Below are 21,212 nucleotides of genomic sequence, written 5' to 3' on the forward strand. Positions count from 1 at the left end.
TTCCCCTTCTCCACCCCGTGTGCCCCGCGAGGGGACACAATTGGGACACACCAGAATGTGCCCTCCCCATGCAGTCCTGGTGAGGTACTGGGTGTCACCCCGTGGTGTCCCCAAGGGCACGAGGCTCAGCCCCAGGCTGTCTGCTCCTACCAAGAGTGCTGGGAAAGGACAGGTTTCCCTGAGAGACCCCAAAATGACAGTAAAATGACAGTAAAATGACAGTAAAATGACAGTACAGCCCCTCCGGGGGCAGCATTCACCTCTCCTGGCAGGGGAAGGCGGCGCTGGGCAGGCTCTGCTCGGAGATGACCGTCCTCTGGTACAGGGTCCCTGCCAAGGACAAACACGCCCGGTAGGAGCAGCACAGCCCTCGGGGCAGCAGCCCGGGCTGCTCCCGGCTCTGCAGCCTGAGGAGGCTCTGCCAAGGCGGGGAACACCCGCTGAGCTCAGCTTAAACAGCCAAGAGCTGGGCCAGAGCTAAAAACAGCCCAGGACAAAGATAGCCCTGGCTCCAGAAAAAGAAACCCCCGTCTGTTCCGGGTGATTTCCTGTGTTTCCCTTCCTTTGTTTGGGGCATTAGGAGCAGGCAGGAGGGAGAGCTCTGTCCCCAGGGCCACTGGGGACATCTGAGGAGCTCCAGGGGTCTCTGGATCAGGAGAGAGGCCCTGCCCTGCCCTGCCCTGCCCTGCCCTGCCCAGGGCTGAGGCTCCATCCCTGGCCTGGCTCAGGGACAATCCCCTGGGACCCCCGTGCTGCCCCAGGGGAGCCCTGCTGGAGATCCCCTGTGTGCACCCTGAGCCACCCCTGCACCCAAGCTCAGGGACGCAGAGGGGACACTCAGGGGTCCCCCTTGGAGCCAAAGCAGCGCTGGGGAGCAGAGCTTGGGCTGCTGGGGTGGGCTGAGGCTCCCCAGAACGGCACCAAAACTCCCCAGCAGGATTCCCCTGCTTCCCCTCCCCATCATAGGGTGTCTGCACCTCGCTCTGCTCTAAAGGATTGTTTGAAAGGCTCCTGTTACAGAAAACTGGAACTGGAGGAACTTCAATGAGAACAGAGAAAAAGAACACAGAGCAAAAAGAAATCAGGTGTCCTTGGGCTTGCTTCCTGCACGGGGCTGTTCCCTGCAGCCCCTCTGACACCTCAGTGCCCACGGCGCTGCTTTGGAGCTGATCAGCTCCTGCCAGCCCCCCTTACCTGGGGCTGCCCTCTCCAGCTGCAGCCTGCTGGCATAGTCCAGCCCGATGGTGCAGAAGGGCTTGGGCAGGGTCAGCAGCCTCTTGCAGAAGTCATAAACCCTGGCACAGAGCTCGTCAGGGATGCAGGGAGCCTGCAGGGGCACAGGGAGGTGACAGGGAGGTGACAGGCAGTGAGCCCTGAATCTGCCCCAACACAGCCCCCAGGCTGGGAGGGCACCAAATTCACTGCACTGAATTCACTCTGGATTTAAATGTAAAACATGGGGCAGAATCAGGCCCTGCAGGGGTTTGGGAGCCTCCAGGAATGCCCACTGGAGCCTGGGCACGCATTTGTTTTGCCAGGCACTGAAAGGCCCCCAGCAAAGGGCTCAGGTGGCAGGAGCTGGCACTCCGTGTGCCACAGGGACATGGGAGATGCCCATCTGAGCCCACCTGGGGCTGTCCCAGGGCTCTGCTGCCTCTGAGCGGCTGCTCCAGGTTCTGAGTGGCTCCGGTGGCCTCTCCTGTGCGCTGATGTTCCCCGGGTGCTGCCCCGGTGCTGCCTCACCTGGATCAAGGTGTACATCAGCGTGTGCAGCAGGGGGATGATGTAGTGCCGCAGGTCCCCTCGCTCTGCCTGTGGGAGCAGAGGCAGGGCAGGCACAGTCAGCCCCTGGCAGGACCCTGCGCTGGGCAGAGCAGCCCCAGAGCCCCCAGCGTGGGCCAGGCTCCCTGGGTGGCACTGTCCCCTCCCTGGGTGGCACTGTCCCCTCCCTGAGGTGGCACTGTCCTCTCTCTGGGTGCCACTGTCCCCTCCCTGGGTGGCACTGTCCTCTCTCTGGGTGGCACTGTCCCCTCCCTGGGGCGGCACTGTCCTCTCTCTGGGTGCCACTGTCCCCTCCCGGGGGTGGCACTGTCCCCTCCCTGGGTGCCACTGTCCCCTCCCTGGGTGGCACTGTCCCCTCCCGGGGGTGCCACTGTCCCCTCCCTGAGTGGCACTGTCCCCTCCCTGGGCAGGCACTGTCCCCTCCCTGGGTGGCACTGTCCCCTCCCTGGGTGGCACTGTCCCCTCCCTGAGGTGGCACTGTCCCCTCTCTGGGGTGGCACTGTCCCCTCCCTGGGTGGCACTGTCCCCTCCCGGGGGTGGCACTCACCCTCTCCAGCTCCTTCACCAGGATGCTGACCAGGACACAGCTGGTCCTGGGGTTCTGGTCCATTCTTTTGTGCAGGGTCCAGCGCAGCATTCCTGAGGAGGGACAGCAGGGGTGGGACTCTGCAGGGGTGACAGTCACCCAGGGTGGCACAGGGTGACAATGCTGGGGCTGCACAGGGTGTCACACAGGGTGACAATGCTGGGGCTGCACAGGGTGTCACACAGGGTGACAATGCTGGGGCTGCGCAGGGTGTCACACAGGGTGACAATGCTGGGGCTGCACAGGGTGTCACACAGGGTGACACAGGGTGACAGACGCTGCTGGGGCACGGGTGCAGCTGGTGAAGGATCTGTCCCCTCGCGCAGAGGGCTCGGCAGGGCGGATGAGCGGAGTCAGTCCCCAGGCCCCCGGGGGCAGCGGGAGGAGCGGGGCCGGGGCGGGCGGGGCCGGGGCGGGCGGTGCCCGGGCAGGGGCCGTCGCTCACCTCGGTCGCTCTGGCAGGAGGGGTGGTGCCCGTCCAGCTCCCGCAGCAGCGCCCGCACCCGCCGCAGGATGTCCGACTCCAGCTCTGCAGGGGACAGCGACACTTGAGCCGGGACACCTGAGCACCCCCGGGGCGGGACAGCCCGGACAGAGCCCAGACAGAGCCCTCAGAGCTGTGATGGAAACTGCAGAGCTGTCCCCAGGGCCGCTGGACAGGGTTGGGAGGTGCCACAGAGTGACACAGAATGGCACAGACTGACACAGAGTGCCACAGTGCCACAGAGTGCCACAGAATGGCACAGAATGGCACAGAACCCCACAAGTGCCCACCCAGCCTGGAGGTTCTGCCTGCCTGAAGCTCGTGGCTCCAGCCTGTCTCACTGCAGCCTGTCTCACTGCAGCCTGTCTCACTGCAGCCTGTCTCTCTCACTGCAGCCTGTCTGTCTCACTGCAGCCCGTCTCACTCACTGCAGCCTGTCTCTCTCACTCCAGCCTGTCTCACTGCAGCCTGTCTCACTCACTGCAACCTGTCTCACTCCAGCCTGTCTCTCTCACTGCAGCCTGTCTCACTCCAGCCTGTCTCACTCCAGCCTGTCTCACTCCAGCCTCTCTCACTGCAGCCTGTCTCACTCACTGCAGCCTGTCTCACTGCAGCCTGTCTCACTGCAGCCTGTCTCACTGCAGCCTGTCTCTCTCACTGCAGCCTGTCTCTCTCACTCCAGCCTGTCTCTCTCACTGCAGCCTGTCTCACTGCAGCCTGTCTCACTGCAGCCTGTCTCACTCCAGCCTGTCTCTCTCACTCCAGCCCGTCTCACTCCAGCCTGTCTCTCTCACTCCAGCCTGTCTCTCTCACTGCAGCCTGTCTCTCTCACTGCAGCCTGTCTCTCTCCAGCCTGTCTCACTCCAGCCTGTCTCTCTCCAGCCTGTCTCTCTCTCTCCAGCCTCTCTCTCTCCAGCCTGTCTCTCTCACTCCAGCCTGTCTCTCTCTCTCCAGCCTGTCTCTCTCCAGCCTGTCTCTCTCTCTCCAGCCTGTCTCACTCCAGCCTCTCTCACTCCCTGCCTCCCAGAGCTTCTCCTGGCAGCCTACTCCTCTTTACAGGTTTGCAGAGGATAAAAAGCTGAACTTTCTCTTCATTATATCCCCTTAAAGATGGTATCACTGCCTCGTACATGTGGTTAATGAAATAACTGACTTCTTCATCCCTTTTTGTGAGCAAGCACAGGCCCAGCCTGCAGCTCCCAGCTAGGCTGGTTGTGCTAAACTTGATACCCCAAATGCCTACAGGCTCTCTGTTAGATCCCTCAGCTGTGTCTCTAAGCAAAGAGAGCTAAACACTTGGCTGAAATCTCAGTTTTGGCTCACAGATAAGTGTGAACCGTTCAGAAATTCCCCTTTGGATCCAGGTTCTGCTGCCTTTCCCACACAGGTGCCTCTGGGAATGGCTTTGGAGCTGTGGTAGGGAACAGCCCCAGGCTCAGGGCCAGCAGTGCTGCCCTGCTGAGGGTCTGTGTGTGCACAGGGAGCCCCATCCCTGCCGCAGCACCAAAACCTCCTCAGGACACGGCGTTTGTCTCCTTTAGGAGGTGTCATTGGAGAAATGTCTCAGAAACTCCTCTTTCCTCACCCTTGGTTTCCCCTCGGGGATTTTGGGAAGCTCCTGATGTCCCTCTCCTGTTTATTGGGAATTCTGCCTCAAAGGGCTGTTTGAAATGTGCTGCTCTTTTCCTTTGTGTGTGTTTGTAACTGCCAGGGGAGGCTTTTCCTGAGCACCGCTCTCAGTCCTGGCCTCTCCTCCTCATCAAAGCAGCCCCAGCGCTGAGGGTCCCTCACAGGGCAGAGCAAAGAGCTTGACCCAGCGCAAACAAGAGGCACTTTGATCTAAAAACAGCAAAAAATAAACCCAGCAACAAAGAGCAGCAGCTTGGAAATGGAATAAAACCTTTCAGCATTGACATCCTGAGCCTGGGAGATCAACAGCACCTCTGAAACAGCGTGAAAATGAAACATGGGGGAAATGGACTGAAATACACACACACAAAATAAGAGTAAAATATACTACTATAAAATTAAAAAAAAAATACTACTATAAAATGAAAAATAATAAAAATTAATAAAAATAATAAAATATACTACTATAACATATACTACTATAAAATAAAAAGTAATAATAAAATCTACTACTGTAAAATAAAAATAATAATAATAATAATAAAATACAGTACTATGAAATAAAAAATAATAATAAAATATACTACCATAAAATAAAAAATACTACTATAAAATAAAAAGTAATAATAAAATCTACTTCTATAAAATTAAAAATAATAATAATAATAAAATATAGTACTATGAAATAAAAAAAAAATAAAATATACTACCATAAAATAAAAAATACTACTAAAATAAAAATAATTTTAAAAAATAAAATACACAACTATAAAATAAACTGCTTTAAAACTCAAATGTTTTGTCAGCTGTGAGCGCCCCAGACCCAGCAAAGCTCTTGGCTGCCTCTGCACTGCTCTATGCCCATTTCCCACCTTCCAGCAGCACCTGGCAGCACCTTGGGCAGCGCCCAGGTGTTCGAACAGAGGGCGGGGGGTGTAAGGGGTGGGTGAGGGGGAATTGCCCGGCTCCCCCTCCCCGCCCCGGGGCTCAGCTTCACCCACCTGAGCTGTCCATGGCCGGGCCGGGCTGCAGCTCCTGGGGCACCAGCGCGGGGCTGCTCACGGCGCTGGGGCATGGCCCTGCAGGGAACGGGAACAGGCGGGCTCAGGGTGAGCTGGGGGAGCACGAAGGCTCCGGGACCCCCTGGGACCCCCTGGGACCAGGACAGAGCCCGGGGGAGCACGGGCGGTGTTTGGGGCAGAATCTCCAGCTCGGGGCTGCCGCCACTGCCAGTCCCGGGGCTGGAGCTGCTGCTGGGTGAGCTCGGACAACCCCGGAGCTCGGAGAACCCCCAAGCTTGGGAGACCCCCGGAGTTCGCACACCCCCAGAGCTCGCACACCCCCGGAGCCCGGACACCCCGGAGCTCGGAGCCCCCGGAGCTGTGAGACCCCGGAGCTTGGACACCCCCGGAGCTCGGAGACCCCGGAGCTGGGAGCCCCCCGGAGCTGTGAGACCCCCAGAGCTGTGAGACCCCGGAGCTGTGAGCCCCCGGAGCTGTGAGACCCCGGAGCTGTGAGACCCCGGATCTCGGAGCCCCCGGAGCTGTGAGACCCCGGAGCTTGGACACCCCCGGAGCTCGTCAGACCCCGGAGCTGGGAGCCCCCCGGAGCCCCCCGGAGCCCCCGGAGCCCGGACACCCCCTCGCTGCCCCGGCTCCTCTCGGCGCTCGCTGCCGGAGGAAGCAGCCGCTCGCTGAGTGCGGCCGAAGGTGTCGGTGGCTCCCCACATCCGCATCCTCTTGGCGCTGCGGGGGCGGGCGCTGCCGGCCACCCACAGCTTCCAAATTTAGCAAAGAGCCGCTGAGGCTGAGCCCACAGGGCACGGCTTGCTCCCAGTGCTTGGGTCTCCCGGGAAAATCCAACATAAAGAGACAGAACAGGTCCCCAGCAGGCTCAGAACAGTCACGCTGCCCAGGGGGACAGGCAGGAGTCGTGGGAGAGGGGGATGAGAGGACAGGCACAGGAAGAGGCTCTGAGGAACACTGGGGTCAGGCAGGGTCCTGCCAGCTCCAGCCACTGCTTCCCCCTGGCCAGGAGCAGCACAGGAACCCAAAGGAGCAGAACTTCCCCCTTTTCATGGGGATGTTCCTGACCAGCACAGGAACCCAAATGAGCAGAAATTCCCCTTTTCCCTGGGAATGTTCCTGAGCAGCACAGGAACCCAAATGAACAGAAATTCCCCCTTTTTCATGGGAATGTTTCTGAGCAGCACAGGAACCCAAATGAGCAGAAATTCCCCTTTTCCCTGGGAATGTTCCTGAGCAGCACAGGAACCCAAATGAGCAGAAATTCCCCTTTTCCCTGGGAATGTTCCTGAGCAGCACAGGAACCCAAATGAACAGAAATTCCCCTTTTCATGGGAATGTTCCTGAGCAGCACAGGAACCCAAACGAGCAGAAATTCCCCCTTTTCCCTGGGAATGTTCTCTGCCTGCTGTGCTCCCCAGGGTGGGGGCACTGCCCCTCAGCCCTGCTGTGCCCATCCCAGGCCCAGCAGGGCAGCAGGGATGATGCCAGCCCACAGGAATGGTGCTGGGCAGCAGAGCCCCGCTGCAGGCAGCCCCTCTGTGTGCCAAACCCCCCTGAGAGGATCCCTGACCCCAGCAACAGGAGCTGCCCCCATTTCTGGGGACGGACCCTACGCTGGTCCCAGCCCCTGCTGGACTCAGCCCCTTTCCCTGGAGCCCCTCCGTGCTCCAGGAAGGCTGGGAAGGTTCCCTGGCCCACCCCAGGAGGGCTCTGTGCCCTCTGTCCCCCTCATCCCCTGCAGCAGGCACGAGGCACAGCTCATCCCATCCCTGGGTGTTTTGCTGTCTGCCAGCTCAGCAAGAGCAGAGCCTTCTCTGCATTCATCCCACTTCTTTGCAGAGCAGCAAATCTCTGCTTCCTCCCTGCAATTCCTAAAATACCCGTGGCATCAGCTGGATTTTATTCCTTTTGCAGGGAAAAAAAATGAAAAAGGACGGGCAAGAAGAGTCGTCACAATTCTCCCTTCAGGTTTCAACAATTCTGAGATTCATAGGACAAAAATCCAAAATGACACCAAAACTGCCTTCCCCAAGAGTTTGGGGCAGTTTTGGGGAACACGTGGCTCTGTTCTTAAAAATGCAGGACTTGGCAGCGAAAGTGCAGCTCTCCCTGGACCCTGGCAGATAAATTCACGGGTTAAAGGGAAATGCAGGGTTAAAGGGAACCCTCCTGCTCCAAACTGCAGGAGACAGCAAGAGCGGGACCTGGCTGAGCACGGGGTGCTGAGCACCCCCCAAAGCCTCCTCAGCCCCTTCTCTGCAGGGCAGCAGCCCGGGGGCCCAAGGTCAGAGCTGTTTGTACCAGTGCCCCATCTCAGCCCCGCTAATCCCAGGGGAGGCTCTGTCCCATTCTGGGATCCTCCAGCCTCTGCTCCTCTCCATCCTCCCCCTGCTCATCCCACTGAAGCTCCTTCCTCCTAAGCAGGGATCCCCAGCTCGGGTCCAGGTGTGCACAAGGAAATTGTCACCTCCCTCCAGGGTTGTCCCTTCCCTAATCCTTACAGGCAGGGGGGAACACTGAGGACGCCACACTGAATGCTGGGGACACCATCTCGAGCACTGGGGACACCATCCCCCCGGTGCTGGGGACATCATCCCAAGTGTTGGGGACACCCCCCCGGTTCCCTCTCCCTTCTCTTGGGCAGATCACGAGCACCAAAGGCGCTGTCACCAGCTGGGTTCCACAGCTCAAACATCGCCCTGGTGGCCTTTGGGTGTGTCGGGGGGGTCCTGGGCAGCAGCAGGGACAGCCAGCAGGTCACTGTCCCTGCGGGGCCATCGGTCCCCGCACAGAGCCCAGGCCGGGCTGCTCCGTGTCCTCCAGGGAGGAGGATCCACATCCACCCAGCCCTGGGCTCATCCTGCAGGAGAGCACAGCCCCGACCCCACAAAGGGGCATCTCCAGCCATGGCAGGGGCTGGAGCTCAGCCTTGGGGAGCCCTCGGGGTGGGACTGGAATGGCCCTGAGGGATGGGGACGTGCCCATGCAGGGGCGTCACTGCAGCCCCACCGTGGGGCCTCAGGCTGCCCCGGGAGGTGTGGGGCTGGCTCCCCAAACCCCTCCTGCTCTGTGTCACCGGCTATGAGCACTCGGAAATCACTGAACGCCAACCACCCCCGGCCAGGTGAAACACAGAAATAGAGAGGCACAGAAATAGCTGAAGAGAGGCAGAAATAGCCACGGAAGAAACCCCAACCCCAAACCCTGGTTGGTGAGAGCTGGGCTGGCAGTAACGAGGCTCCCCTGGGAAGCTCCAGCATGTCCGGGATCCTCTCCCTGCTCCCGGCACACCCCAAATGCCAAACCTGGAGCCGGGCTGTCCCTGTCCCGCTGCCCGGGGCCAGCGCAGCCCCAGCAGGACGCGGAGCACATCCCCGAGCTCTCTCCCGTTCTCTTTATCCGCTCCCAAGGCGCCTCCCCACGCCTCCTGCAGCCCGTGTTTGGTTACAAACTCACCGCCCGGGCACGCCGAGCTTTTACCCCGGGGCTGTTTGTCAGCTCCGGGGCAGGGACAGAGAAAGCCGCGCCTCGCACGGGCACAGAGCGGCTCTGCCACCCCACCTCAGCCCTCTCCTAGCCCAGCTCAGCCCCTTCTGAGCCCACCTCAGCCCCTTCTGAGCCCAGCTCAGCCCCTTCTGAGCCCAGCTCAGCCCTCCGCCCCGCCCCGGCCCCAGCGAGGGGGGATCGCGCCGGTACCATCGGCAGCGGGAGCGGCTCTGCCCCAGCCCGGGGGGATCGCACCGGTTCCATCGGCAGCGGCTCCAGCGCCGGCGCGTCCTGCGGGAGCAGCGGGCAGCGCTCAGCCCGACCGGACGGACCCACATGGGCTCGGTGGCGTCACGGCACGGCAGCTGGCCTGGGGACAGCCCCGGCCCGCCCCCCGTGCCGCCCTCCCGCGCTCCTGCGGCGAGGCTGGGGCGCTGAGAGCGGCGGCAGAGCCTGGCACGGCCCCCGGTACCCGCCCAGGCCGGGCTGACTGCGGGAGCCGGCACGGCTGGAACGGGGTGGGATGGGATGGGATGGGATGGGACGGGACGGGATGGGATGGGATGGGATGGGATGGGGATGGGGATGGGATGGGATGGGATGGGATGGGATGGGATGGGATGGGATGGGATGGGATGGGGATGGGATGGGATGGGGATGGGATGGGAGCAGGAGGGGATGTGGCAGCTGAAGGGCCGTGTCCCCCAAGCCGTGCTGGGAATCTGACATTGCATCCTCTGGACTGCCCCAAACTGCAGCTGGCAGCTCCTGAACGCTGAGAAACGGCTCCTGCAGCATCCCTGGTCCCTTAATCCCCTACAGCCCTTGTCCCTTAACCCCTTACATTCCTCACACCCCCCACACTCTCAGCCCTGGAGCTGCAGGGGACCCCGGCAGAGGCTGATGCTGTGTCCCGTTTGTCCCCTCCTCTCAAAGCCTGTCTGTCTGTCCGTGCAGCCAAGCCCCAGCCCAGCTGCACTGCCAGCTAGGAGAGCAGGACAAGGCAGCTCTCCCTCCTCCAGTCCCCTGGCTCTGCAGGCAGCAGCAGCTCCAGGCTCCCCTGACCAAGGATAAACAGCCAGGGCAGGGGCTCCTCCTCTCCCTTCCCTCAGCTGCTCCCAGTTCAAACAAGAACTGGGCAAAACTTTGGCTATGAGACCCAAACCCCACAGAAAGATGCCCTGGCCCCTTCCTGGCCCCTTGGGGCTCTCTGCTGGAGTGGACAGACCTGCAGGAGAGCTGGCAGTGCCACACTGGGGCACTGGGGCCCAGCCTGAGCCCCTTGTGCTCTCATTTCCAGATTTAACTGCAGCCCTGGCAGGGCTCTGCTCCCACCAGCTTGGAGATGGAGGCAGATGCTCTCCCTGGGGCTCTCACTGCCAAGGGAGAGAATCTGGAGCCCAGACTCGGCTTTCCAGCATCTCCTTGAGGCTCCATTTGCCTGCTGGCTGCTGGGGGAAGGCTCAGCCCTGCCAGGGGGGTCCTGCCTGTGCAGGGGGGAGCACGCAGGGCCCCCGGGGCCAGTTCAGGGGTGAAACACCTTCACTGGCCCTGCAGCGAGTGCTCATCAGCCCCAGCTCTGCAGAGCCCCCGGCCTTTGCTGGAGCTGTGGAAGTCCAGCAGCTTCCTGGACACCACCGACTGTTTGGAGACTTCCTTGCCAACGTCACATTTCATTCTTCCTAAGGAAAGGAAAGAGTTTTCCGGAAACAGCAGCTTTTTAGATTTAGCATCTCTTTCCATCCCTGGAGTCGACTTTGGAAAAACAATCACAGGGAAAAAATAGGTGTGATCTGAGAGCCACTGCCAAGACTGTGCTCACAAACAGCCCAGGCAAGCACCTGAGGGGGAATAAGAGCAGGGAGGGCTCAGGGTACCCAACGCAGCCCAGCTGGGAGGGGCTGTGGGTGGCACAGCTGGTCCCTGCCTCCCTCCAGAGCCATTCCCTCCCTTGGACAGGACTGTCACCAGCACTGGGACACATCTCTGTGCCGTGCCCCAGGGCCCGGCTCCGTGCAGGGTCACAGCACTGCCCTCTCCATTGCCCAGCCCCTGCTGGCAGCTGCCCTCAGGTGACCACGGTGGGGGTGACCCGGGGAGGGCACGGAGGAACCACCTGGGGTGGCAGGAGGAGGGTGACCAGAGTGACCCCTCACGCTGTGTGTGGCACCCAGCCCCGTGTGCCCGGCCCGGGGGGCTCTCTTGGCACCCTGGGGAGCACAGACCCTGAGCATCTCCCTGCTTGCAGAGCTCCCGAGGGAGGGAGCAGCATCCCGAGCAGGTGAATGGTGATGGGGAGCTGGCTCTGAGCAGCCCGGGGACGCCGAGGGAAGCACTCAGGGCAGGAGCACAAAGCCCTGCGTCCTGCAGTTGGCTCCCGTGAGTTTGTTCGCAGCTCGGCCCGAGCCTGCAGATTTTTGCTTCCTTTCTGCACGGGGCCGCGCTCTCTGCTCGTTATCGCCGCTGCCATCGCTCTTTATTGCCCTGTCACCGCTGCTCGGCCCCAGGGGACAGCCGAGGCGCCGGGCCAAGGCCAGGGCAGCCACGGGACTGCACACGCAGCCAGTGCCAGCATGGGCATCACCCCGGCCGTGCCAGCACCGCCGGTACAGCCCCCGGGCGCGGGCAGCGGGCACAGGAGCCCGGGGGTGGCACTGCGCAGGTGACTGTCCCTGGCTGCAGAACACAACAAAGCTGAGCAGCGCGGGCTGGCGCCGCAGCAGCCCCGGCATGGGGCGGAGCTCACACACTCAGTGACACACTGACACACTCACTGACACACTGACACACTCACTGACACACCGACACACCGACACACTCACACACTGACACACTGACACACTGACACACTGACACACTCACACACACACTGACACACTCACACACTCACACACTCACACACTCATGCACACACACACTCACCCAGCCGGGCCGTGCGGGGCTGTCCCGGGGCCGGAGCAGCGGCCCCAAACCAAACCCGCTGGCTCCAGGGCCAGCCCGTGCCCGGCAGGATGCCACCGGCTGGCAGGGCAGCTGGCACTCCTGTTCCTCCAGCAGCACCGCCCTCATCTCCCGCAGCACCGCGGCTCCCTCCCCTCGTCCTTCCCGAGGAAAGGAATGGCTCTGCCCCAGCCTTGCCCTCCAGGCTCTGTCAGCCCTGGCACCCAGTGCTGGTGCCAGTCCCCAAACACCCAGCGCTGGTGCCAGTCCCCAAACACCCAGCGCTGGTGCCAGTCCCCAAACACCCAGCGCTGGTGCCAGTCCCAAACACCCAGCACTGGTGCCAGTCCCAAACACCCAGCGCTGGTGCCAGTCCCCAGACACCCAGCACTGGTGCCAGTCCCAAACACCCAGCGGTGCTGCCAGTCCCAAACACCCAGCGCTGGTGCCAGTCCCCAGACAAAGCCCTCGGCAGTGCCAGAGCAGCCCCGAGCGCAGCGGGGCATGGCGGAGGCTGAGCCACAGCGTTCTCCACGGCCAGAGCCGGGGCACCGCGCCCTCCGGGGCTCTTACCTTCGTCAGGCCGGGCTCGGGGGGCGCAGGGAGCCGCAGTCCCCCCTCGGGCTGGCGCGGGGGGCACAGCGGGGTCCCGCGGGGGACACCGGGCAGGGGGCGCGGGTGGCGGCGGAGCCCCGGCGGCTCCCGGGCTCGGCAGCCGCTTCAAAGCGTGGGGGGCAGAAGGGGAAGCGCCGAGTTCTTTCGAGACAACTTCCTCTTTGGCGGAGCGGTCCCGCGGTGACAGAGCTGTCCCCGTGCGCCGCTCGCTCCCCCGGCGCTCCCCGGGCTCAGCCCTGCCCTGGGCGCGGTCCCCTCTAAGCCGGTCGGGCTGCCCGGGGATGAGTCTGAGAGCCTGGCACCGCCCCTGGCAGCGGCCCCGGGCCTGGCACAGCCCCTGCTGTGCTGCCAGCCGTCCCAGACAGGGACAGTCCCGGCGCTGCTGCCGCGCAGGGAGGCAGGGAAGGGAGAGCCTGGATGCTCACAGCTCCCAACAAACAGCGTCGCCCCGGGACACCAGCAGTCCCTCCAAGGACTCCCCGTTCCAGGCACGGTGTTTGTGCCCCTGGCAGCGCCTCCCGCCCGCAGCATCTCCCACATCTGCTTTTGCTCAGAGCCCGCTGCCAGCTCGGGCCGCAGCCTGGGCATGGCCCGCCCCTCCTGGAGCAGCCTGACTGCCCCGGCCCAGCCTGGAGCGGGTCTGTGCTCAGCACGGTGCCATTGTCACCGCAATGTGACCCAGTGGCAGCAGAGCGGGGCTGAGCCCCGGGCCCAGGTGAGGCTGCCCAGGGCTGCGGGCTCCGGCGGCGCCCTGGCGGTGCCTGCACAGCGAGATCTGTTTGCAGGCTGGCACAGCCCAGGGCTGGCACCCGGGACACGGCACACGGGACACGGCAGGGCTGAGGGGACACGGCAGGGACACAGCAGGGCTCTGAGGACACGGCAGGGACACAGCGGGGCTGAGGGGACACGGCAGACCCGGCCCGAACACGGAGAGGAGCGCTGCTCCCCGTGGGATGTGGGGCAGGGCAGGATGAGCCCCCAGCTGTACCCAGAGCAGGGTTTGAGGTACCCAGCTTTGCTGGAGGAGTGGTTTGGGCAAGAAAATCCTTCTGGAGGGAGTGTGGGAACTGCAGCTGACTCTGCATCACTTCCCATTCCTTTTGCACGAGGAAAAGCCTTAGGTACCACTCTGTACCTGGGGCCCAGGTTTAAAAACAACCTCCTTCCTTCCAGAGCGGACAGAAAGGCAGGAGGAGGCAGCGAGGGCTGTCGGCGTCCCTCGGGCCAGCTCCTCTCGCTGCGCTGGTGCCAAACCCTGCATCCCTTCCCCAGCCCCGCCCTGAGCCGCCCCGAGGGAGAGCAGGACGGCTCCGAGAGCAGCAGCAGCGGTGGGAACACCCTCGTTCCCCTGCCCTGCCGTGCACCAGGGACACGGACACGCGGCCATCGGGCAGGTGGGCACGGCCTGGGCACACACGGGATGCTGTTTGTCCCTGGGTCACACACGGACGCTGCCCATCCCTGCCGGGGTCACACACGGATGCTGTCTGTCCCTGCCACGGTCACACACGTGGGACGCTGTTTGTCCCTGCTGGGGTCACACACGGGACTCTGTGTCCCTGCCAGGGTCACAGTTAGCACCTTCAAGAGCCCAGGGGAAGGTCTGGGGTCAGTAGAGCATTGTCCCGTGCCTGTCCCCCTGTCCTGATGCCACCTCTGTCTGTCCCTCCTCAGCAGGAGTTTCCCAGCGTGCAGGAGCTGTGACAGGGGCAGGAGCTGCCTCTGTCCCATTTGCCATGCAAATCCCAGAGGGAAGAGGCTCAGGAGCTGCCTCTGTCCCCTGCTTGCCATGCAAATTCCAGAGGGAAGAGGCTCAGGAGCTGCTTCTGTCCCCTGCTTGCCATGCAAATCCCAGAGGGAAGAGGCTCAGGAGCTGCCTCTGTCCCCTGCTTGCCATGCAAATTCCAGAGGGAAGAGGCTCAGGAGCTGCTTCTGTCCCCTGCTTGCCATGCAAATTCCAGAGGGAAGAGGCTCGGGCAGGGCTGGGCTGGCCCCACATTTTGCACAGGACAGAAGGGGGGGGCTGAGCTCTGGCTTTGCTGCATCCCTCCCTTGTTCCCAGGGATTTGCACTCCTCCCCTCCCCACTGGGCACTGCAGGCCCCAAACCTTCACCATCCCCTATTTGTCCCCAGAACTGGGCTCTGTCCCCCTGCACAGAGAATGGGGAGGCCAGAGAGCTCCTCAGCCACTGCCCACAGCACACACCCAGCACCTGCTCATTGCAACCAAACCCAAAAATCCAGTGCACTGAAGGGTCCTGCTGGGACCCTTCATCCTCACCCCAGCCCTTCCCCTCCTGCCTTTCCATCTCTGTGAGAGCACCCTGAACCCTCCTCCTGCTGTGGGGCCCCATCCTCGTGGCAGCCCGTGGAAGGGGCACCAAGAGCTTGGTTCCCCACATTTTCTGATGTCATTAAACACCAAAACACAGCAGACAGAAACCCTCCGAGCAGCACAGGGAACTGCCAAATTCCCCCAGATAACGTCAGCTCCCAGCCACAGAGAGAGGAAGAGCCAGGTGTGACCCTGCTCACACAAAGCCTTCAGTCAAAGGACTGGGGGAAAAAGGGAAGAACCAAACTGAGGCAGAGAAAGAACCTCTTGTGTGGCAGTCGAGGGACAAAGCAGCCCTTTGTCCCTGTGGGCTGGGGCTGTGCTCTGGGATTTACAGCTATTTTGGAGCCCTACCTGGTCACTTCAGTGCATGGGTGGGGTGCAGGGAGGTTGTGAAGCAGCTGGAATCTTCCTCACATGGAAAAACTCTGTCTCCTGAAGGGATCTCCTGATACCCCGAGGGAAGGAGCCCCTCTGGAGCCAGCCTGGGACACCTGGGGGTGCTCACCTGGAGAGGAGAAGCTCCAGGGAGAGCTCAGAGCCCCTGCCAGGGCCTGAAGGGGCTCCAGGAGAGCTGCAGAGGGACTGGGGACAAGGGAAGGAGGGAATGGCTCCCACTGCCAGAGGGCAGGGCTGGATGGGATCTTGGGAATCAGGGATTGTTCCCTGGCAGGGTGGGCAGGCCCTGGCACAGGGTGCCCAGAGCAGCTGGGGCTGTGCCAGGGGGGCAGCGAGCAGGGCCAGGAGGGCCAGGGCTATTCCTCCAGCCCCAACCCCAGCCCCAGCCCCAATCCCAGCCCCAATCCCAGCCCCAGGGACTTGGAAGGGAACAGGTCACAAACCAAACACTTCTGATGCTGTGGCTCTATTTTCTACCCTGGCCTTCAGCCCAGTTCTATTTCTAGTCCAGCTCCAGCAAATATAGAAGATGAGGGAATCTGGGGAGAGGGAAAGCCAAGCTGGCAGTGTGGTGGCATTGAAGTTGCCGTTTTCATTTCTCTAAACTGAGTCATCTCCAATACTTCTCTCTCTCTCTCTTTTTTTTTTTTTTTCTTTTTCCTTTGGTTTTTTTTTTTTTTGTTTTTGTTTTTGTTTTTTTTTTTGTTTGTTTTTTGGTTTGGTTTTTTTTTTTTTTTTGTATTGAAAAAAATCATACTAAGGGGATAAAAAGATGTTAATAATAAACCATGGAGTGTTCAAGTCCGGGCAGCACCTCAGGCTGTCCTGTGAGGGTGGAAAACACCATTTAACTGATAAAGACTGTGCAGGTTCTACCTGCAGGTTAACCCCAGGACACTTTGGAGCACCTGAAGGAAAAATCCTGGTGCTGTGGTGGGTCCTGGAATTGTCTCTGCCAATGACTCTCAGCCTTTTCCTGCTCCCAGGTCAGCTCCTCTGGGGAGTTTTGGAGCCTCCTCCTGTGCCTCCCACCCACCCAGGAATTCCTTGGCCCAAATACTGCTCCTGTACTGGAAATAAATCAACTTTTAATATTTTACAATTACTTTAAAAGTTCTCTGCACAGTATTTTACAGATCAGCACAGACTTTACACAGATTTGCTGAGGCTACACAAATGTACAGAAACCACCCCAAAGAGCCCTGGAATTCTCTCATTTCCAGAAAGCATCAGAGGCCAGAACCTTCACCAGGATTGGGAGTCTCTGGAGTTTTCTGGATGGGATGGGAATTCTCTTCTCCAGGGCTGCTGGCGGGCCAGCTGAACCCAGAGGGATTTGTGTCCTGGCATGGATCCATGGCACGGAATTGGCCAGGGATGCCAATGAGCAGCGTTTGACAGGACAAGGCGCTGGTTCAAAGCCCTGAACAAGAACAACCCCCTGCCAAATTCCAGCCCCACTGCAGAGAACTCATCTCTGACCTGCCTGGGGAGGCAAAGGCAGAGAGAAAACCCTTTGGGGACCTCAGTGCTCAGGCCTGGGCCCAGGCTAAGCCATCCCCAGCAATGGAGCAGAAGGTGGCCAGCAGCCAGCAGAGCTGGGAGCAGAGCCAGGGCACAGGAGGGGTCCCAGCAGGGCTGGAGGAGTCCAGCAGACACACCTGACCCCTCTCCTCGGAGCCCCCAGGAGCTCTGGCCCCTTCCCTGGCAGACTGAACCCCAGGTGATGCTGCTGCTGTGCCACCAGGCCTGGGGACAGCGCCAGGAGCTCAGCAGCTCCTGCTTCCTGCAGGATCCCCCTGCACTGAGCCCACTGCGGCTGAGCCCTGCAGCCCCCAGCAGTGCCAGAGCTCCCTTGCAGACACATCCAGGGAGCACAACACTGGGATCAGCTCCTTGGGGCCTGCAGCAGCCCTTGTGCTGCCAGCACTGCTACAATCCCCAAAAACCACCCAGAAACAGCCCGAGGCTTTTCCACTCTTATTTCACAGAATCACAGAATTTCTAGGTTGGAAGAGATCTTCAAGATCATCGAGTCCAACCCATGTTCTAACACCTCAACTAGATCATGGCACCAAGTGCCACATCCAGTCTTTTTTTAAACACATCGAGAGATGGTGACTCCACCACCTCCCTGGGTAGATGATTCCAGTATTTGACCACTCTTTCTGTGAAAAACTTCCTCCTTAATTCCAGCCTGTATCTCCCTTGGCACAGCTTGAGACTGTGTCCTCTTGTTCTGTCTGTTGTTGCCCAGAGAAAGAGACCGAGCCCCAGCTCACCACAGTCACCCTTCAGGACGCTGAAGAGAGTGATCAGGTCACCTCTGAGTCTCCTTTTCTCCAGGCTGAACAACCCCAGCTCCCTCAGTTGTTCTTCATACGGCTTGTGTTCCAAGCCCTCAGCAGCCTCGTTGCTCTCCTTTGGACATGCTCAGGCATCTCAACGTCCCTCCTAAACTGAGGGGCCCAGAAGCCTTAAAAATAGAAAAACTAAAAATAAAACTTAGGTACAAAATAAAATTAAAAAAATAAAATAAAAACTTTAAAAAAATAGAAAAATTTAAAAAATAAAATTAAAAATAAAATTAAAAAAATAAAATAAAGACCTTAAAAAATAGAAAAATTAAAAAAAAATTTAAAAAATAAAATAAAGCTTTAAAAATAGGAAAATTAAAAATAAGAATTAAGTAAAAAATAAAATTAATAAAATAAAATAAAAAGCTTTAAAAATAGAAAAATTTTTAAAATTAAATAAAAAATAAAATTAAAAAATAAAATTAAAAAATAAAATAAAGATTTAAAATATAAATATTAAAAATAAAAATTAAGTAAAAATTAAAATTAAAAAATAAAATAAAGCTTTAAAAATAGAAAAATTGAAAATAAAAATTAAGTATAAAATAAAATTAATAAAATAAAATAAAAAGCTTAAAAAAAGAGAAATTTAAAAAATTAAATAAAAAAATAAATTAAAAAAATAAAGATTTAAAATAGAAAAATAAAAAATAAAAATTAAGTAAAAATTAAAATTAAAAAATAAAATAAATCTTTAAAAACAGAAAAATTAAAAATAAAAATTAACTAAAAAAATTAATAAAATAAAATAAAAAGCTTTAAAAATAGAAAAATTTAAAAAATTAAATAAAAAATAAAATAAAAAAAATAAAACAAAGCTTTAAAAATAGAAGAATTAAAAATAAAAATTAAGTAAAAATAAAATTAATAAAATAAAAAGCTTGAAAAATAGAAAACTTTAAAAAATTAAATAAAAAAATTAAAAATAAAATAAAAATTTAAAATAGAAAAATTAAAAATAAAAATGAAATAAAAAATAAAATGAAAAAATTAAAATAAAAAGCTTTAAAAATAGAAAAATTAGAAATAGAATTAAGTAAAAAAAATTTAAAAATAAAATAAAAAGCTTAAAAAATAGCAAAATTTTAAAAATTAATAAAATATAAAATAAAAAATAAAATAAAAAGCTTTAAAAATAGAAAAATTAAAAATAAGAATTTAATAAAAAATGCAATAAATAAAATAAAAAGCTTTAAAAATAGAAAAATAAATATTTAATAAAAAATAAAATTAATAAAATAAAATAAAAAGCTTTAAAAATAGAAAAATTTTTAAAAATTAAGTAAAAAATAAAATTAATAAAATAAAATAAAAAGCTTTAAAAATAGAAAAATAGAAAAATTAATAAAATATAAAATAAAAAATAAAATAAAAAGCTTTAAAAATACAAAAATTAAAAATAAAAATTTAATAAAAAATAAAATTAATAAAATAAAATAAAAAGCTTTAAAAATAGAAAAATAAATATTTAATAAAAAATAAAATTAATAAAATAAAATAAAAAGCTTTAAAAAAAGAAAAATAAAAATATAAAATTTAATAAAAATAAATTTAAAAAAATAAAATTAAAAATTCATGAAAAACAAAAAAAAAACCCGTAAAGTCCTGTAAAGTACCATAAAAGTTCCATAAAAGGTAGCACCGTAGAGGGCGACTGTCGTAAAAGGTGTCGTAAAGCGCGACTGTCGCAAAAGGGGCCGTAAAGCGCGACTGTCGCAAAAGGTGCCGTAAAGCGCGACTGTCGTAAAAGGGGCCGTAAAGCGCGACTGTCGCAAAAGCTGCCGTAAAGCGCGACTGTCGCAAAAGGGGTCGTAAAGCGCGACTGTCGCAAAAGGGGCCGTAAAGCGCGACTGTCGTAAAAGGTGCCGTAAAGCGCGACTGTCGTAAAAGCTGCCGTAAAGCGCGACTGTCGCAAACGCTGCCGTAAAGCGTGACTGTCGTAAAAGGGGCCGTAAAGCGCGACTGTCGCAAACGCTGCCGTAAAGCGCGACTGTCGCAAAAGGGGCCGTAAAGCGCGACTGTCGCAAAAGGGGCCGTAAAGCGCGACTGTCGTAAAAGCTGCCGTAAAGCGCGACTGTCGTAAAAGCTGCCGTAAAGCGCGACTGTCGCAAACGCTGCCGTAAAGCGTGACTGTCGTAAAAGGGGCCGTAAAGCGCGACTGTCGCAAACGCTGCCGTAAAGCGCGACTGTCGCAAAAGGGGCCGTAAAGCGCGACTGTCGCAAACGCTGCCGTAAAGCGCGACTGTCGCAAAAGGGGCCGTAAAGCGCGACTGTCGCAAACGCTGCCGTAAAGCGCGACTGTCGCAAAAGGGGCCGTAAAGCGCGACTGTCGTAAAAGCCGCCGTAAAGCGCGACTGTCGTAAAAGGGGCCGTAAAGCGCGACTGTCGCAAAAGCTGCCGGAAAGCGCGACTGTCTCAAAAGGGGCCGTAAAGCGTGACTGTCGTAAAAGGGGCCGTAAAGCGCGACTGTCGCAAACGCTGCCGTAAAGCGCGACTGTCGCAAAAGGTGCCGTAAAGCGCGACTGTCGCAAAAGGGGCCGTAAAGCGTGACTGTCGTAAAAGGTGCCGTAAAGCGCGACTGTCGCAAAAGGGGCCGTAAAGCGCGACTGTCGCAAAAGCTGCCGTAAAGCGCGACTGTCGCAAAAGGGGCCGTAAAGCGCGACTGTCGTAAAAAAGCTGCCGTAAAGCGCGACTGTCGCAAACGCTGCCGTAAAGCGTGACTGTCGTAAAAGGGGCCGTAAAGCGCGACTGTCGCAAACGCTGCCGTAAAGCGCGACTGTCGCAAAAGGGGTCGTAAAGCGCGACTGTCGTAAAAGGGGCCGTAAAGCGCGACTGTCGCAAAAGGGGCCGTAAAGCGCGACTGTCGTAAAAGCCGCCGTAAAGCGCGACTGTCGTAAAAGGGGCCGTAAAGCGCGACTGTCGCAAAAGCTGCCGTAAAGCGCGACTGTCGCAAAAGGGGTCGTAAAGCGCGACTGTCGTAAAAGGTGTCGTAAAGCGCGACTGTCGTAAAAGGTGCCGTAAAGCGCGACTGTCGCAAAAGGGGTCGTAAAGCGCGACTGTCGCAAAAGGGGCCGTAAAGCGCGACTGTCGCAAAAGGTGCCGTAAAGCGCGACTGTCGCAAAAGGGGCCGTAAAGCGCGACTGTCGCAAAAGGGGTCGTAAAGCGCGACTGTCGTAAAAGGTGCCGTAAAGCGCGACTGTCGCAAAAGGAGCCGTAAAGCGTGACTGTCGCAAAAGCTGCCGTAAAGCGTGACTGTCGTAAAAGGTGCCGTAAAGCGCGACTGTCGCAAACGCTGCCGTAAAGCGCGACTGTCGCAAAAGGGGCCGTAAAGCGTGACTGTCGTAAAAGGTGCCGTAAAGCGCGACTGTCGTAAAAGGTGCCGTAAAGCGCGACTGTCGCAAAAGGGGTCGTAAAGCGCGACTGTCGCAAAAGGGGCCGTAAAGCGCGACTGTCGTAAAAGGTGCCGTAAAGCGCGACTGTTGCAAAAGGGGCCGTAAAGCGCGACTGTCGTAAAAGGGGCAGTAAAGCGCAACTGCCGCAAAACTGTCGTAAAGCGCAAATGTCGTG

The 21,212-nt window shown here is 56.7% G+C and overlaps 1 protein-coding gene across 5 annotated transcripts in view; it reads right to left on the reverse strand.

Moving 5' to 3' along the window:
- The window catches only part of PIK3R6 (phosphoinositide-3-kinase regulatory subunit 6), a 28,265-nt gene extending 10,438 nt beyond the window's left edge, over nt 1-17,827 (reverse strand). For 3 of the 5 annotated variants that reach the window (XM_054516886.1, XM_036394648.2, XM_054516887.1), the window contains exons 1-7: nt 17,613-17,827; nt 5,483-5,560; nt 2,814-2,897; nt 2,330-2,421; nt 1,744-1,812; nt 1,195-1,327; nt 261-330 (exon numbers count right to left, since the gene is read on the reverse strand). In XM_054516886.1, coding sequence (XP_054372861.1) covers nt 261-330; nt 1,195-1,327; nt 1,744-1,812; nt 2,330-2,421; nt 2,814-2,897; nt 5,483-5,495 — 461 coding nt within the window. In that variant the 5' untranslated portion in view covers nt 5,496-5,560; nt 17,613-17,827. Of the gene's footprint in view, nt 1-260; nt 331-1,194; nt 1,328-1,743; nt 1,813-2,329; nt 2,422-2,813; nt 2,898-5,482; nt 5,561-9,205; nt 9,282-17,612 lie in introns of those variants that run through there. The other 2 variants (XM_036394650.2, XM_036394649.1) reach the window with 2 other exon arrangements.
- Between the last annotated feature and the right edge of the window lie 3,385 nt (nt 17,828-21,212).

The sequence above is a fragment of the Molothrus ater genome, chromosome 19 (assembly GCF_012460135.2).
Source record: "Molothrus ater isolate BHLD 08-10-18 breed brown headed cowbird chromosome 19, BPBGC_Mater_1.1, whole genome shotgun sequence".
In the NCBI taxonomy this organism is placed as follows: Eukaryota; Metazoa; Chordata; class Aves; order Passeriformes; family Icteridae; genus Molothrus; species Molothrus ater.